The 16070-nt window shown below is 41.9% G+C and overlaps 1 protein-coding gene across 1 annotated transcript; it reads left to right on the forward strand.

The window, feature by feature from the left end:
* Positions 1 to 12250: 12250 nt before the first annotated feature.
* On the forward strand, positions 12251 to 14785 carry JAGN1 (jagunal vesicle mediated transporter 1). Its single transcript, XM_020980991.2, is given in 3 exon segments — positions 12251 to 12550; positions 13768 to 13849; positions 13851 to 14785. Coding segments are annotated over 3 exon segments (654 nt in total). The 5' UTR covers positions 12251 to 12461; the 3' UTR covers positions 14334 to 14785.
* Positions 14786 to 16070: the final 1285 nt, after the last annotated feature.

Genomic DNA, 16070 nt, shown 5'->3' on the forward strand with positions numbered 1-16070 from the left:
AATCCAGGGTTGGTGCTGTATCCACTGTGCCACCTAGCTGCCCTTTTGCTCTTTGGTTTAGATAAATACTATTTACTACATTAAAGAGAGGTCCATTCATTCCCATAATTTCTAGAGTTTTTAATAGAAATGAGTATTAGATTTTCTAAAAAAGTCTTTTCAGTATCTAGTAATAGAATCATGGGAGAAAAAAAATCTTTGTGTCAAATTTCTCTTGGGGCAGCTAGGTGGCATAGTGGATAGAGCAACAGCCCTAGAGTCAGGAGGACCTGAGTTCAAATCCAGCCTCACATACTTGACACTAACTAGCTATGTGACCCTGGGCAAGTCACTTAACCCCATTGCCTAGCCATCCCCCACCCCCAATTTATCTGATAAGGGCTTGTTATCCATGCTATATTAACAATGAGAACAGAAATAAAAACAAAAGCCATTCCCCAGTAGATAAGTAGTCTGAGGATATGAACAAGCACTTTCCAAAAGAATTACAAACTAATAAACATAAGAATACTCTAAATCATTAACAATAAGAAAAACTCTAATCCTGCAGTTTTATCTCACTTCCAGAAAATTAGCAAAGATGAGAAAGATTAGAATGGTCAATAATGAAGAGGTTATAGAAAAATATACACACTAATACATTGTTGGTGAGGTGATGAATTAGTTCAAGCATTCTGGAAACAGATTTGAAATTAATTATACAAATAAAGTGGCTAAAATATCCATACCCTTTGACCTAGAGATTCCACTGCTAATGTAGAGGCATATTAAAAATGCTTTATATCTATTTTTCTTTAAAAAGTCTTTTCCAAAATGCTTGGAAAATCCTGTTGGAAAGACAGATGGAAGACAAAAAGGCTTTTCTTAGGGAAATGTATTAAGGGTGATATTTAACTATTTTTCTACAATTAATAACTCTTGGTTTTTTTTACATCATTGCTTCCCCATCCGTTAGGAACTAACTCTCAAATATTCACCTTTCTCTATTGAGAAATGATTAAGCTATCTATAGAAGGGAGGAGATATCTTTGCTTACTCCTGGAGTGAGGGAGTGGTCCAGAAGGGAATGAGATTGCAGTGGCTTGGTTACTCAACCATTTTGGACTAGTAACCCAAACAGCATTTTTACATATTGTGGTCTTTTCCTTATTCAAGATTTCTATAATTTTTTTTAACATTCTAATTTACTATTTTTTTAAACATTTTTTTCTTTTTAAATTCTGAGTTCCAAATTCTCTCTCTCCTTTCCACCTCCTCCCCAACCCACTGAGAAGGCAAGCAATATGATATCAATTATGCATGTGAAATCATGCAAAAGATGTTTTCATATGAGCCATATTTTTTTAAGGCAAGAAAAAAGAATAAGTGAGGAAATTACACTTTAATTTGCACTCAGAGTTTATCAATTCTCTCTCTGGAGGTGCATAGCATTTTTCATCATGAGTCTTTTGGAATTGTCTTGAATCATTGTACTGATCAGAGAAGTCAAGTTTTTCATAGTTGATCATCATTATAACATTGCCATTACTGTGCACAATGATCTCCCTGGCCTTTTCACTTCACTTTGCATCAGTCTTACCATGTTTTTCTGAAACCACCCCCCTTGTCATTCCTTACAGCACAATAGTATTCCATCATAATCATATGTTACAACTTGTCTAGTCACCCCTCAATTGATGAGCATCCCTTTGATTTCTAATTCTTTGCCACCACAAAAAGGGCTGCTATACATATTTTTGTTCATATAAGTTCTTTTTCTTTTTTCTTTGATCTCTTTGAGATACAGACCTAGGAGTGGTATTGCTGGGCCAAATTGCTCTCCAGAAAGGTTGTATCTGTTCACTGCTCCACCGGTAGTTCATTAGTGTACAAATTTCCCCCTCATATTCTTCAGCATTTGTCATTTCTGATAAGTGAGGTGATATCTCAGAATTGTTTTTAATTTAATCATTAATCAATAGTGCTTTAGAGCATTCCTTCATGACTATAGACAGTTTTGATTTCTTCTTCTAAAAGCTGCCTATTTATATAATTTGACCATCTATCAATTGGGGAATGGCTCTTATTTTGATAAATTTGACTCAGTTCTACACTCAGTATATATTTGAGAAATTAGGCCTTTCTCAGAGAAACTTGTTCTAAAATTTTTTGATATTACTTCATTGTTTATGGTACCTTTTCGCATAGTATAGTTTCCTTGATTATCTTTTTAAATTAGGTCTGTTTTTCCTTTTGCTTTGTCTAAGATTGTGATTGCTACTCCTGCCTTTTTTCCTTTGGATGAAGCATATTAGATTCTGCTCCAACCCTTTATTTTAATTCTGCATGTGTCTTTCTGTTTTAAGTAAGTCTCTTGTAAATGGATTCTAGTTTCTAATGCATTCTGCTGTCTGCTTCCATTTTGTCAGTGAGCTAATCCTATTCACATTCACAGTAATGATTTCTAATTGTGTATTTCCCTCCAACTGATTTTCTTTTCTCTCTCTCTCTCTCTCTCTCTCTCTCTCTCTCTCTCTCTCTCTCTCTCTCTCTCCCCTTTCCCTCCTCAAAATTCTATTTTGCTTCTAACCACTGCCTTTCTTAATCCACAGTCCCTTTTATCATTTCCTCTCCCCACCTCTTTTCTCTCATCCCTTTCCCCTCGTGTTTCCCTATTGGGTAAATTATATGTCCATACAACGCTGAGTGTATGGATATATATTAATGTTCTTCCCTCTTTGAACCAATTCTGATGAGAGTGAGGTTTAAGCGTTGCCCACCACCCCCTTCCACATTCTCCTTTATTGTAAAAACTCTTCCTTGTGCACCTCTTTTATGTGAGAAAAATTTCCCCATTCTACCTCTACCTTCCCTTTTCCCAGTGCATCCCTTTTTCTCACCCCCTTTTTTTTAAAGAAATCATTCTAATATAATCAACCCATACTCATGCTCTCTGTCTATGTAAACTCCTTTTACCTGCCCTAATAATAATAAAAATTCTTAGGTGTTACATGTATCATCTCATTTGGAATGTGAACAGTTTAACTTTATTGAATACCTTATAATTATTCTTTCATGTTTGCCTTTTTATGCTTCTCTTGAATCATGTTTGAATGTCATATTTTCTATTCAGCTCTGGCCTTTTCTTCAGGAATACTTGAAAGTCCTCTATTTCATTGAATATTCATTTTTCCCCCTAAAAGATTGCACTCAGTTTTGCTGGGTAGGTGATTCTTGGTTGTAATCCTAGCTCCTTTGCTTTCTGGAATATCATTTTTAAGGAGTACTTCTCTTCAGTGGATTTTTGTGCCTCTTTTACCAAACTGTTAATTCTCTTATCATAATTTTCTTGCCTCATTCTCATTTCTTTTCCCAATTTTTCCTCTTCCACTCTTATCTCTTTCTTTAATTCTTCCAGGAATTCTTGTTGGGTTTGAGTCTAATTAGCATTATTTTCTGAGGCTTTTTTCATATTGTTGTCTTCTCCTAAGTTTATGTCCTAGTCTTCCCTGCCACCATAGTAGCTTTTTATGGTCAAATTTTGTTGTTGTTGGTTGCTTATTTTTCCAACCTATTTTTTGAACTCTGAATTTTGATGTTAAAGTTGGGCTGTGCTCAGCTAAGGCTAAGAAGGCACTGTCCCAAGCTTCAGGCTTTTTTGTGTTGCTGTTTTCAGAGCTAGTTCTGGAGGTCTGCAAGTTTTGGGTGCTTCTAAGGTGGTATGATCCTAAGAGAGCTATGGGTACTGGTCTCCTAGTCTGTGCTCTGGTCTTTTCCCAGGAAAGACCCATGGTCCCCTACAGCCACTAGTGCTTCTCTTTGCCTCAGAACTGTAATCAGGGCCTCTGCTCCTTTATGACCATGCTCCGCTCCACCCTGGAACTGTGATCCATAACTGTGTAAGAGTTGCTAATTAGTTCCAGCTGCACCCAGTGCCAGTAAAGTGTCTCCTGTAATCTCTTTCTGACCAGTTGTCTGACCCTGTTACTGTTTTTGGCTAAGAGTTACCGAAGCTGCTACAGTTGCAACTACTGTGGCTGGTGTTGCTGCCATAGCATGTTTGAGCTCCAGACAGGCCTCCAACCCACAGCCCCAGAACTCTTACATTTTCTTAGGCTGGAAAATTGTCTCACTCTAACTTTTTGTTGGTTCTGCCACTCAAAATTTGATTTGATGCATTATTATAAAGTTGTTTGGAGGGGGATATTGGGAGAGTTCAGCTGAGTGACTAATCTGTCACCTTCTATAAATGTTATTTCATTTTATTTTGGGACAGAAAGTTATATTGGAGGGCTTGGAGGATTATGCCAATTTCAACATCTTTCCAAGCTAGAAATATATTGGATAATGATAAATTAAATACAAATTTTCTGGAATACTTGAGTCCTTTAAGAACAGAGTGCAATATTAGTAATAATATTTTTTTTCTTCGACACTAGATGTATACCCCAAGGATGTCAGTTCCTATACTGAATTCTACTTGGAGAGGAAAGCCAGCAAATTCTTTGGACGTTTCAGATCTAATGGGAATGGAATTGTTTCTTCAGTGGCTTCAAAGTATGTTTGCCTTCTGAGAAAAGTCTAAACCACAGGGTGTGGTTGACAGACTGGTGGGAAAGAAGGACTCACCAGAATGTCAGAGGGTTGCCCAAAAAGGCGATCCTAAATTCAATTCCTTTCCCACCAGATACTGATGTGCTATTTTAGTGTCTCATGTTTTTTGTATTCTTTCTGGATTTCTGCGTGTCCTTTGCACTTTCTGCCTTTCATGGGGTAAAACAGACTTCCATATACCCCAAATGCATTTAGTACAATTAGTACTTGTACAGGAACAAAGACTAGCATTAAGGGGGATTAACAAAGGCTTCCTGTAGAAGGTGAGATTTTAGCTGAAGGATGCCAGGGAAGCCAGAAGGCAGAGTTAAGGAGGGAAAGAATTCAGGTCCTGGGGGATAGCCAGTGAAAGTGGAATTGGGAGATGGAGTGCCTTGCTAGAGGAACAGCAAGGAGGCCAGTACCGATGGGTAGAAGAGTACATGGAGGAGGGTGGGGGCAGAGCAAAAGGTAGATGGGCAGCAGATTGTGAAGGGCTTTGAATATCAAACTGACATATGAAGAGCACACCAAGGAGAAAGACCGGGACTGTCTGATGACTTACAAGAACTAAGGATTGCTGGAGAAGTTTGTTCCATAGAAGAAAAGAGAGTGTAGGGATGTGATAACTGTACTGGGGAGGAAGGACAGCTTGTTTCTATTTTGCTTGGACTAGGAGACTAGAGCAAGGAGCAGTGGGCAGAAGTTGTAAAGGCACAGATTTGTCTTGAGAAAAGAAAAACTTCTTAACAATTTCAGCCTTCTGAAGTGTTTCAGGAAGGTGCTGATCTTCTTCTCACTAGGGGTCTTTAAGCAGAGTCTGAATAACTCCTTGTAGGGGTTGTTACTTAGGTAAAAGTCGGATTTGATTGTCTCTGAGGTCCTTTTCAACCTTAAAAGTCTATGGTTCTAGCATAGGAATTCATAAGATCACAAATTTGAACTGGAAGGGTGGTCATCAACCCTTCGCTTTACAGATGAAGAAATGAAGACTGAAAGGGATTAAGTAGTTTGCACAGCATCACATTGCTTGTAAATGGTAGAGGCAACATTTGAATTCAGGCCTCCCTAACTCTACCCACCAAACCACCTAACTAGCTTAGTTAGAAAGGGGGAAGGAATTTGGCAGGGGCAGCGACGTCACAGCTCCACCCCAGCTCTCCCCTCTGAGGAGACAGAGGTCTGATCCATGGTTCACAATGAGATGCCCTAGGCTCCCATCTACTGGGCTCAGTCTTGGGCTCCTTTCACAATAATCTCTTTAGTTCATGCCCACATCCAGAGTTAAACTGGAGGACTTTAGGATCTGACTCGTCTCTAGGTCTCTCCTCAAAATGGAGAAAAACCAAAACAAACAAAACACAGATCCTTGGCTCTCACAAGTGAGCTAGGTGGTGCAGTGGAAAGAGGGCTAGGCTTGGAGTCAGAAAGATGAGTTCAAATCCAGTGACTCTGGGCAAGTCACTTAACCTCTAGTTGCCTCAGTTTCTTCAACTGTAAAATGGGGATAACAGCACCTACTTCACAGGTTTGTTGTGAGAATCAAATGAAATAATATTTTAAAATACTTCGTGTCTGGCATTAATAAATACTCCTCTTCCCTTCCCATGTACTTAGGCTAACAAGCCATAGAATGTAAGCCAGGTTTTATTTACCTCAACAGAAAAACCTAAGGACTCATATCCAAGCCTGTGAATATTCAAGACCATTCTTCTCCTCTGATGATCCCTTCATCAAGGAATTTTGTACACCACAATTCATGGTACCTGTAGAAGGGCCGAGAGAGGGTATGAGGCCAGTAGATCCAGGTTGCTCTTCTTGTTGAATTATGTGGATATGCAGGCTTCTCTCCAGGGAATGAATTCTCATCCTGGCTCTGTTTTTCATTCCTTAGTGGGTAGGTCTGTGTTTCCTGCCTATTGTAGGATATAAACTTGCCTTATCCTGGGTACTTTTTGCCTTGTTGATATGGCCCTTTGTTCTAATATTTGTTATGAAATTTTGGTAGCAATTTCTGCCAGATTTCTGCATGCTGCTCTGGCAAGTCTGCTGTTTTTCTTATGGAAGGTGATGTCTCTCCTCCCCTTTTGTGAGGATGAGTGTCCTTAGTCTCCTCTTAAAAAATTGATATTCTTTTCTTTAAACATCATTATCATTTCCAAACAACTTCCCTCCATACCCCTACTGTGACAAATAAGCACAGTCAAACAAAAAAAAAAAGAAAAATGTGATTACTGAAAATGTATGTCTTATTCTGTACCCTCTTTGCATGCTTCACCATCAAATCATTCCTAGTCTTTCTTTAAAAGCATAGCTCAAGGATCAACATAAGTTCACGTATGTCATCAATATGGTGTCAAATTTTAGATCTATATTAGTGCCAAAATATCACTAGAACAAAGGGCTACATCATCAGAGCAAAGAGAAGCTAGAGTAAGGCAAGGTTACATTTTGTCAAAGATTTCAACTTGTCCAAGGAATTTCATATCTTGTTTAAGAGACAGAGAGATGAGCTGACTGGACTCATTTGGGCACATGGATACCTTTGATACTTTGTCTCATTGTTCACAAAGTTTGCAGTCCCTGCAAATTACACCGGGATGCCATATTTCTTTGAACACAGTGTGTTCTCCTAGACCAGTAACAGTGAAGTTGACACCTTCCCTGCAACAGTCTCACCAACATCAGCAAGCTCTCTTTGCCTAGAGGAGCCCATGATTTCTGAATCTCAGTCTTATGCAATCTTAAGGCATTGGCTTGGACTGATCATTTCTTCTCCTCTCCCTTCCCAAATATAGGAAAGTACATGTATGTTCCTTCAGAACTTGGCCCCAAGGGCCAAGCACCCAGCAGGGCACATTATCCAGCAGACTCAACAGACATTATATCTGGGGCTTCTCAAAAATAAAAGGCCTTATAGTGTATTTCCTAGACAAGGTTGCCCTTTTAGTTTGTTTGAATTTGCCTATCACATTACTGACACCATGGTGATGAAGAATGAGGATTCAGCATTAATCCCTGCCTCATTTTCATTCAGCAAATATTTATTAAGCAATTATAATGTTCAAGGCATTTACTAGACTGGGGATAAGAAGATAAAAAAGAAATTGTCTCTGTCCTCAAGGATCTGACATTCTTTTTTAGGAGCTTAAATTCTAATTATACAGATAAGTAAATGCAAAGTAATTGGGAGGGTTGTATTTGTAGTTGTATAATGTAGTTATTGGGGATCCAAGAGATGGAAGTGAAGAGGGAGAGGAGAGGAGGTGAGGCATGGAGGAAAGCCTGTGTAATGGGGAGAAATAAAAGGTTATGTAGGAGAAATATGAAGGAGGTCAATTTAACTGAAATCTAAAATGGGCGAGGAGGAGTCACATAAATTAAGGGAAAAAATAATTACAGGAAAGATAAATTAGATCCAGATTGTAAGGGCATTGAATGACAGAGACAAACATTTCATCCTAGTAGGAAGCTGCTAATCTCTATGACTAGGGGAAGTAGTTTCTCGAGTCATATAGTCATTTCTGTGCTTCAGTAGTGTCAGTTTGGCAGCAATGTGGAGGAAGGGTAGGATAGGAGAGAGATGATGCAGAGACCAATTGAGAGACTATGGAAATAGTCCAGACAAGAGTTCCTGAACTAGTGTGATGGGCAAGTAAGTGAGGAGGACAAAGACACATCTGAAATATTATGGAGATTAAATTGAAAAAGTTGTCGACTGATGAGACATGAAGAGTTAGAATGAACAGTGGAGGCTTTAAACAGAAATAAGAAAGTTTGGAGAAAGGGCAGGTTTATAGGAGAAAGCTGATGAGTTTGGTTTTGGAGATGAGGTCTGGTCATGTAAATCTGAGAGTCATAGACACAAAGATAATAATTGAAACCATGTGAGCTGATGAGTTCACTAAATGAAAGGCTATAGAGAAGAGAGAAGAGAAGAGAAGAGAAGAGAAGAGAAGAGAAGAGAAGAGAAGAGAAGAGAAGAGAAGAGAAGAGAAGAAAGAGAAGAGAAGAGAAGAGGATCTGAGATTGAGCCCTGGGCTATACTTTTGATAGGGAACAGAACATGGAATCATCATTTAGCCGCTTAAGTGATTTTTCAGATGAAGAACTGAGGCAAACAGAGGTTAAGTGGCTTGCCTAGGGTCATACAACTGAGGCTAGATTTGAAATTAGGTCTTCCTGACACTCAGCACTCTATTCACTGTGCCACCTCACTGCCTCTGTGTGTGTGTGTATGTATGTGTATGTATGTATGTGTGTATATACATACATAGTATTATATCCATACATTTTATATAATTATGTATTAACCAAGAAAGCCAACCTCTCAACCTCCTTCAGAGAGTGGCTCCCCATATCTGTCATTCAAATCAGCTGCATTTTTTCTGGAGCAGGGCTATAGCCATCCTCTCCCATGTGGTAGAGATTGATCACGCTTCCTGAGAAGACGTCCTGACAGGTAGTCTAGTAGATGGCTCTCTGGGCCAAGTCATAAGCATCTTCTACTTCTAGGTAAAATGAATAGCCCTGGTCCATAACCCCAAAGGCATAGATAGAACCAAAACTTACAGAAAAAGTAACACCAGAAATATAGTTCCCCTTACTATCCATATAGTACAAGCCAAGTCTTCATTTATCCTAACCACAACTCATAGTGCCTATGGACAGCCCATGCCTTTACCCTGATGTTGTTGTTATTGTTGTTTGTCCTTCTTTTTTTGGAGAGGGCCAATGACATCACTGACATCATGGGGGATGTCCTGACTCATGCATAAATTGGATTTAAGTGAGGCCAGAGTTGCACGAAGTCATCAGCTTCATTTTCTCTTCCTGAGTCATCAGAAGTCCGCTGGCAAGACAAAAGTCAGGAAGACTGGTAATGGCCCAGGATGCAGTGGATGACCTTAGCATCTTCTGGTTCACTCTAACCTGTCCAAGCTCTCAGTGTTCCATGACGCTTGCCCTAGCCACCTTCATGGCCACTGGAACAAATTGTTCTCATCCGTCCATTTTTCTGGGAGGGAAGTCTTCACACTTGGGACAGATATGCTCCCTAACTCACCAACGCCATTGTCAGTTTCCCTCAACCTGGTTTAACCTGGCCTGCCAAGACGGTTTTACTGCAGTGGGACCAATGTGCATATTATAGCTTCTTGGAGTCACAGGTGAGAGCTAAGTGCCGGTAGACACCAAAGGTGGATGAGCAGCCCTGAAAAGGACTCAGCAAGCCCTCACACCAGAGGTATTAGTCCTCCTTGAACACCATAGTAGCCAATACAGATTTCCTCTGAAATTACTTCTCTTTACCCTGATACACCATTGCTGGCAGAGGGCTTTTGAGGCAGAAGCCACAGAAATATGTTCTTTCTTTTGAAGCTCATAGATGCCACAGTGCCAAGCCAGCAGATGTTCTCAGAAATGGAAATCAGCTGTTCCCCTTGTTTTGGACCAACAGCAAGTAAAGGTTGATAGTGAGAAGGGAATTATGATTTCTATATTAATTGATCACCTTCACCACTGTCTGGAAAATAATATAAGTACAGACCATCTCTGAGGCACCCATACTCATCTAAAAATCCCAACCCTGTTCACAGGCAGTGGCCTCTCTAACATGCTGGCCAGCACCATGTATACTAAGGAAAATGTGTGTGTGTGTGTGTGTGTGTGTGGTTAAAGAGTCTCCTGAATTTGTCTTTTTGAGTTGACGCATTTTCCAGAAACACTACACTCAGAGTACGCAAGAGGCCCTGAATGTGTGGAGGATGAAGCACACCCCTGTCCCCTAGCTGACATAATTTATTTGCACCCCAAGCTGAACTAGAACTCTCTGTGTGTCCTCGGGAGTCAAGATAGGCATAAGTCAGCCTGCACCAGACTGAGAAACTGTTTGTGCAACTGGCAGCTTTGCAGAATAGCAGACCTTCACGTCTTCGAAGTCTTGGGGTTACCAAAGGAAAAGAATTTTGCTTTTGCCATCTTCTTATTCATGAGTTCTCCTCCCTTTGGGAGGGAATTGTCCTTTCTTCCTCCCATGACACTCCCATTTAGGAGGGGATTGATGTCTCTCCTTTATTGTAATCGAAGACTTGTAATAAACCCAGTTTTCCATGTATGTTTTGTGATGTGATTTCCTGTTGACAATGTATATACAAAGACACAGACACAGACACACACAAGAAGCAGCTAGATGCCATAGTGGATAAAGCCCTGTGTTGAGGTTTAGAGTTGGGAGAGCTGGTTCAGGTGTGAAAGAATTCACTTAGACCTTCCCTGTAACCACTGGAAGCTTTATTGATGCAAAAGCATCAGATTGTCCTGGAAAGAGGACTAGCAACTTACAGAGGGATAGGGGTCTGTTTTACCTTACAAAATAAGGGGGGGGGACTGTCATGACACAGGATGAGGAAGATGGATGACAGGATAGGGGACCCAGGATAAAGAAGACAGGTGAAATTTTATGACTCATGATGAGGGAGACAAGGCATTTTAATGGTCCAGGATAGGGAGGAGGTTTTATGGTATCTCAAGATAAGGGAAAGAGACTCTAGGATGCTCTCAAGTTCAGGAGGGGCCTCCCAAGGTATTGCAAAATTTGTTTCCTTAAAAAAGCTTTTAGCTTTTAGGGCACTGTTTGCTTTTACATCACCTGGACCTGGAGTCAAGAAGATCTGAGTTCAGTTTCAGCCTCAGATACTTACTATCTGTGAGGCAAGTCACTTAACTTCCATTTGCCTTAATCCACTGGAGAAGAAAATGGTAAACCACTCTGGTATCTTTGCTAAGAAATCCCCATGGACAGCATGGTCCACCTGTCACAAGAGTCAGGCGTGACTAAACAACGAGGACAACAACAACAAAATATATATATATACTATGCCTGCCTTTTATATATAATACATAATTATATTAGCTATAGTAAGGATAGGCATAATGTGTACATAAAGAAGCAGTCATGTCAAAATGTTGATTTTTTTTTATATAAAGTGAAAGATTAATACCACAGATGAGCCTCTCAAGATATCACATATCACGCAAAATCACATACTTTTATGAAAATGCATCCAGCAAAAGGCACAGGAAACAGGGATTTCCAGGGCCTATTAAGACTTCAATCTGGCCTTGGGATGAGGGAGGCATAAATAAATGATGGTGGTGGTGCACATGCTACTCGCTCATCCCAACCCAGTTGTGCCGGCTCAGTGGACTTGAATTCTAGAGGACCTGAGTTCATAACCCAGTTCTGCTATTAACTTCCCCTCACCTCTCAGGGACTCAGTTTCTTCATTTGGAAAATGAAGATGTTGGACTAGATAACGGTCCTTTTCACCTCTAACGCTTGTAACCTGCCCGTTCTTTTCTTACCCTCCCCACCCCTCAATCCCTCCCTGCCTCGTCCCATTCTCCAGTCACACCCCCAAAATTGGGTAAACTCCCAAGGCCAAAAACTATCTTGTGCTTGATCAAGGCATAGATTCTTGGAAGCTCAGACGCAACGTCCCTGAAGGAATTACAAAGCAATAGTTTCCCCCAGCTCCAGGGCAGAAATCATAAGCCTCATCCCCAAATCCACGTGCGAACACAGAGAGCAAAGGATTATTCATGCACAAGGCACGATCACCGAGTTGGTCTTCCAAGCGCCTAGAGAGACCGGAAGTCCTCCCTCCGCAGGGAGGAGAAGGAGCTGGAGGGGCTGGGCTCGGCTCGACTCGGCTCCCGTTCGGCAGCGTTCGGCCGGGCTCGGTTCCCGCTCGGCTGCATTCGGCCTGTCTCGGCTCCCGCTCGGCCGCGTTCGGCTTGTCTCGGCTCCCGCTCGGCTGCGACAGCCCGTCGGGTGGGCAGCCTCGTTCTCACGCTAGCTCTTAGGGCCTCAGCTCGGGCTTGGGGCGATGGCGTCTCGCGCGGGGCCTCGGGCGGCGGGCACTGACGGCAGCGACTATCGGCACCGGGAGCGCGTGGCCTCGCATTACCAGATGAGGTAGGAGTGGGGCGCCCTGTTGCCGGCTGCCCCGCCCCTGGCCGGGCCTCCCCGTTGCGGGTCCGGGGCTGGGGGAGGTGGGGATGTAGCGGGATGGAGTGGGGGAGGGGCGACCCTGCTGCATCCGGGAACGTGTATCGAGCCCCTCCCCCCCCGGCGGGGTTAGGGGTGGGGGCTTTCCTCGGGTGGGGCCCCGCATGCGCCCAGCCATTGACACCCAGAAAAGTCCCTTCCATTCATCCTGTGTCCATTTAAAAATTTCCTGCTAGGCCACCTCCCCCCATTCCTTCAAACGCCTGACCACTCACCAGTGCTCACCTTTTCCTGAGTGTTTGCTTTTTTTTAATAGAAAACAAATTCGCTTCAATGTTCATTTTTAAGCATTTATTTTTTTCCTCACCTCTCCCTTCATCCACTTCCCCTCCCCCCCAAAAGAATACAAAACCCGCTTCATATACAAATATGATCCGTATTTGGGAGTTTCTCCACCTTTGGGCGTGGGGGGAGGGGTGGGACCGGGAGGGATTGTCAGAAGTTTACTCGCCATTCAAGGACTTGACCTCCGACCTATGCTTGGGTTCTCCCCCCATCCCCCATCCATTTGACCCAGACTGCCCTTCTATTCATCCAACCAAAACCCATTAAATTCCTATTCTGTGAGGTCCAGGTTTATTGTCTAATAGGGGAGGTAAGATGTGAGCAAGATTTGGTGCTTTCTAAAGGCCCTCCCAGCTATTTAAATTCTATGATCCTATAATTAATCATTAACCCCAATTTATTAAACACTTACTATTCACCAGGCCTTAGGTTAGTCACTGGGGATAAAAATACACAGAATGAAACAAATCTGCCCTCAAGGAGTTTTACATTTTGTAAGGAAAGTGGGAATTCCCTAGTAGATTGGTAACACCTAATTTTACTTTCATTCTCATTATACCTTACCTCTTTAAAATTCTATCCAGTGGCCCATCCAAACCTGCCCTTTCTCGTAGGTCATGTGTGTGTAAAATGCCTCCCTATGCTGCCCACATTGCTTCTGGAATGACCCCTAAGCTTTTCACTACAGACTTCCCAATCTTGTTATGCATCTCTTCACCAGCTTCATTCCCACTGGGGCATGAAGCCAAAACAGAAACAAATGTACACGTATCACAGAAAGGGCCTTTCCCAGTATTCCCTAGACACTAAATGCACTCTTCTTTTGCTCTGCCCCACAGTGTTACCTTCAAGACTGAGATTAAGAGGCTGATCTACATTCACATAGGTCTTTGGCTCCTGTTAGCAGCCCAGATGTGTGTGGGGGCATCTGAAGCTCCTGTCCTACGATCAAGTTGCCATGCCCTACCAGTGGGAATACCCCTACCTGCTGAGCATTGTGCCCTCTGGCTTTGGCCTGCTGTCATTCCCCAGAAACAACATAAGCTACTTGGTGCTCTCCATGATCAGCACGGGGCTGTTCTCCATTGCCCCTCTCATCTATGGCACCATGGAGATGTTTCCTGCCGCTCAGCAGCTGTACCTCCACGGCAAGGCATACCGTGTCATTTTTGGCATCTCTGCTGTCGCCATCATGTACCTGGTGCTGGTAGTGGCTGTCCAGGTGCATGCCTGGCAGCTCTACTATAGTAAGAAACTACTAGACTCTTGGTTCACCAGTACACAAAGAGAAGAAGCGCAAATGAAGCTTGACACATGGACTATGGGCTGTAATTGGGGGCAGGCATGGGGTTGGGGGAGGGGGGAGGGGAGGCTGGGCCTCAAATGGAGAAGAGTGGGAGTGTAGAGGGACTAGTCCTGAAATATTCTCCAAGCCTCTGGCCTAATAAGGTTGGCAGCAGGTTCACACTAAGCTGTGATTCCAGGAAACACTTCCTACCTCCCTCACCTGCGTGTTTGAAAGGCTCTGTTGATGTAAGACTCTTGGAGTTAGATGAAGTTCCCTTGGCCACATTGGATGGTCTAATTCAGTAGCTTGAGCTAATGAGGTTTTGGCCCTTCAGGATTCCCCTTAGGGATGGATTATCCTCTGCATCTCCTACTTATTATCTCTTTTACTCCTTCCCTCCATACCTTCAACTCCTTTCCTGCAGCCAAGAGGACAAACAGAGGCCAAGCAGAAGCTGGTAATAAATCGGGTTCCATCCTTTCTAGGAAGGAAGTAACTATGGGTTGTGGTCTCTGATGCCAAGAATCATGACTCCGAAAGGAACTCAATAAAATTCAACTGTGCCCTGACCATTTGTGCTTTGTATTTGATGAAATTTAGAGTAGCATAAAGTACCCATTCCCAAAATTGTTCTTGTCAACAGGTGAAACAAAGAATAGCAACCTGTACATAATAGAGCTCTGTAGTTGTGTGTACAGTCTTCTTTTCAGGCCTACCATGTATGTGGAAATACCTGTTTTATTTGGAGCTTAAGTTCTAAATAAAAAGGAAAAAAAAAAGAAATGAGTGAGATCTTGAAAAATAAGTCAGTGTGGTATATAGCAAGAAACTGGAAATGGGAAACCTGGTTCCTGGTCTCCAGCCACATGCTGTTGACTTCATTGTGGGGTCACTGTGGGTATGGGTTTTTATCTCTTGACATTTGAAATACAGGAGATTTCCGTTCAGAATATTGGAGAAATAATAGCTCATTTATTCTAGTGCTACAGGGTTTGCAAAGTGCTTTTCATCCACTATCTCATTTGAAGTTTGAATTTTTCTGAATTGAATATTTTGGTTAATCAGTCAACATTTGGGGGGGCATGACTTTGTGCTCAGCACTGTGCTGTTCGATAGGACACTATAATCTTTCTCACGAGTTTACAAGCTAGGGAAGCAGATTAACAAGCAAAACTATTGGTTGACAGCATTCATTGAATTTCATGTCCAGACTGTCCTGGCAAGAACTAGAGAAAGGTGAAGTTGGCCTGGGGTGGTATCATCAGAAAGTCTCAGCCAGAGGAGCTTAGCCTGGCCTTGAAGAAGGGTGGCTATCCATATGAAAGAAAGGGGAGGGAATTCGAGGGGGTTACTTCTTAGAAATAGAAGGACATGTGTAATCATAAGTAGATTACCAAATTTTTAAAAATGCAGTTAAAATATGCAGTACTAGCTATGACATGACAAGCATAATTTTTTTTTACATTTAGTACTTCAGGGTCTTTTACCTTAAATCCTTATGAATATCAGTCATTGTACAGTAACTTGGGGAAAAGAAATTAGTTATTTGAGTATTCTAGTGGTTTGGGAATGAATAAGAATTAAATAAATTGTCATCTACCTCAAAGACATTACTTTTAAAATGCTTTATTGCAGGAATTTTTTCTACCTCAATTATTTCCTAATTACTTTCCCTGAATAGAAGCCTCCTTTATAATAGGTGTTACTCCTGACAATAATGAAGCGTCATTGAATATATTCAGTAGCCAAATGGCAGAGAAAGTCAGAGTACTTGTGTCACCCTAACCCGGGAAGCTAGTTAATTCATCCTTTCAGCAAGAGGATCAGAGTCCGCCATGTGGAGATGACTAGGAG

The sequence above is a fragment of the Phascolarctos cinereus genome, unplaced genomic scaffold (assembly GCF_003287225.1).
Source record: "Phascolarctos cinereus isolate Bilbo 61053 unplaced genomic scaffold, phaCin_HiC Scaffold_4;HRSCAF=312, whole genome shotgun sequence".
Lineage (NCBI taxonomy): Eukaryota > Metazoa > Chordata > Mammalia > Diprotodontia > Phascolarctidae > Phascolarctos > Phascolarctos cinereus.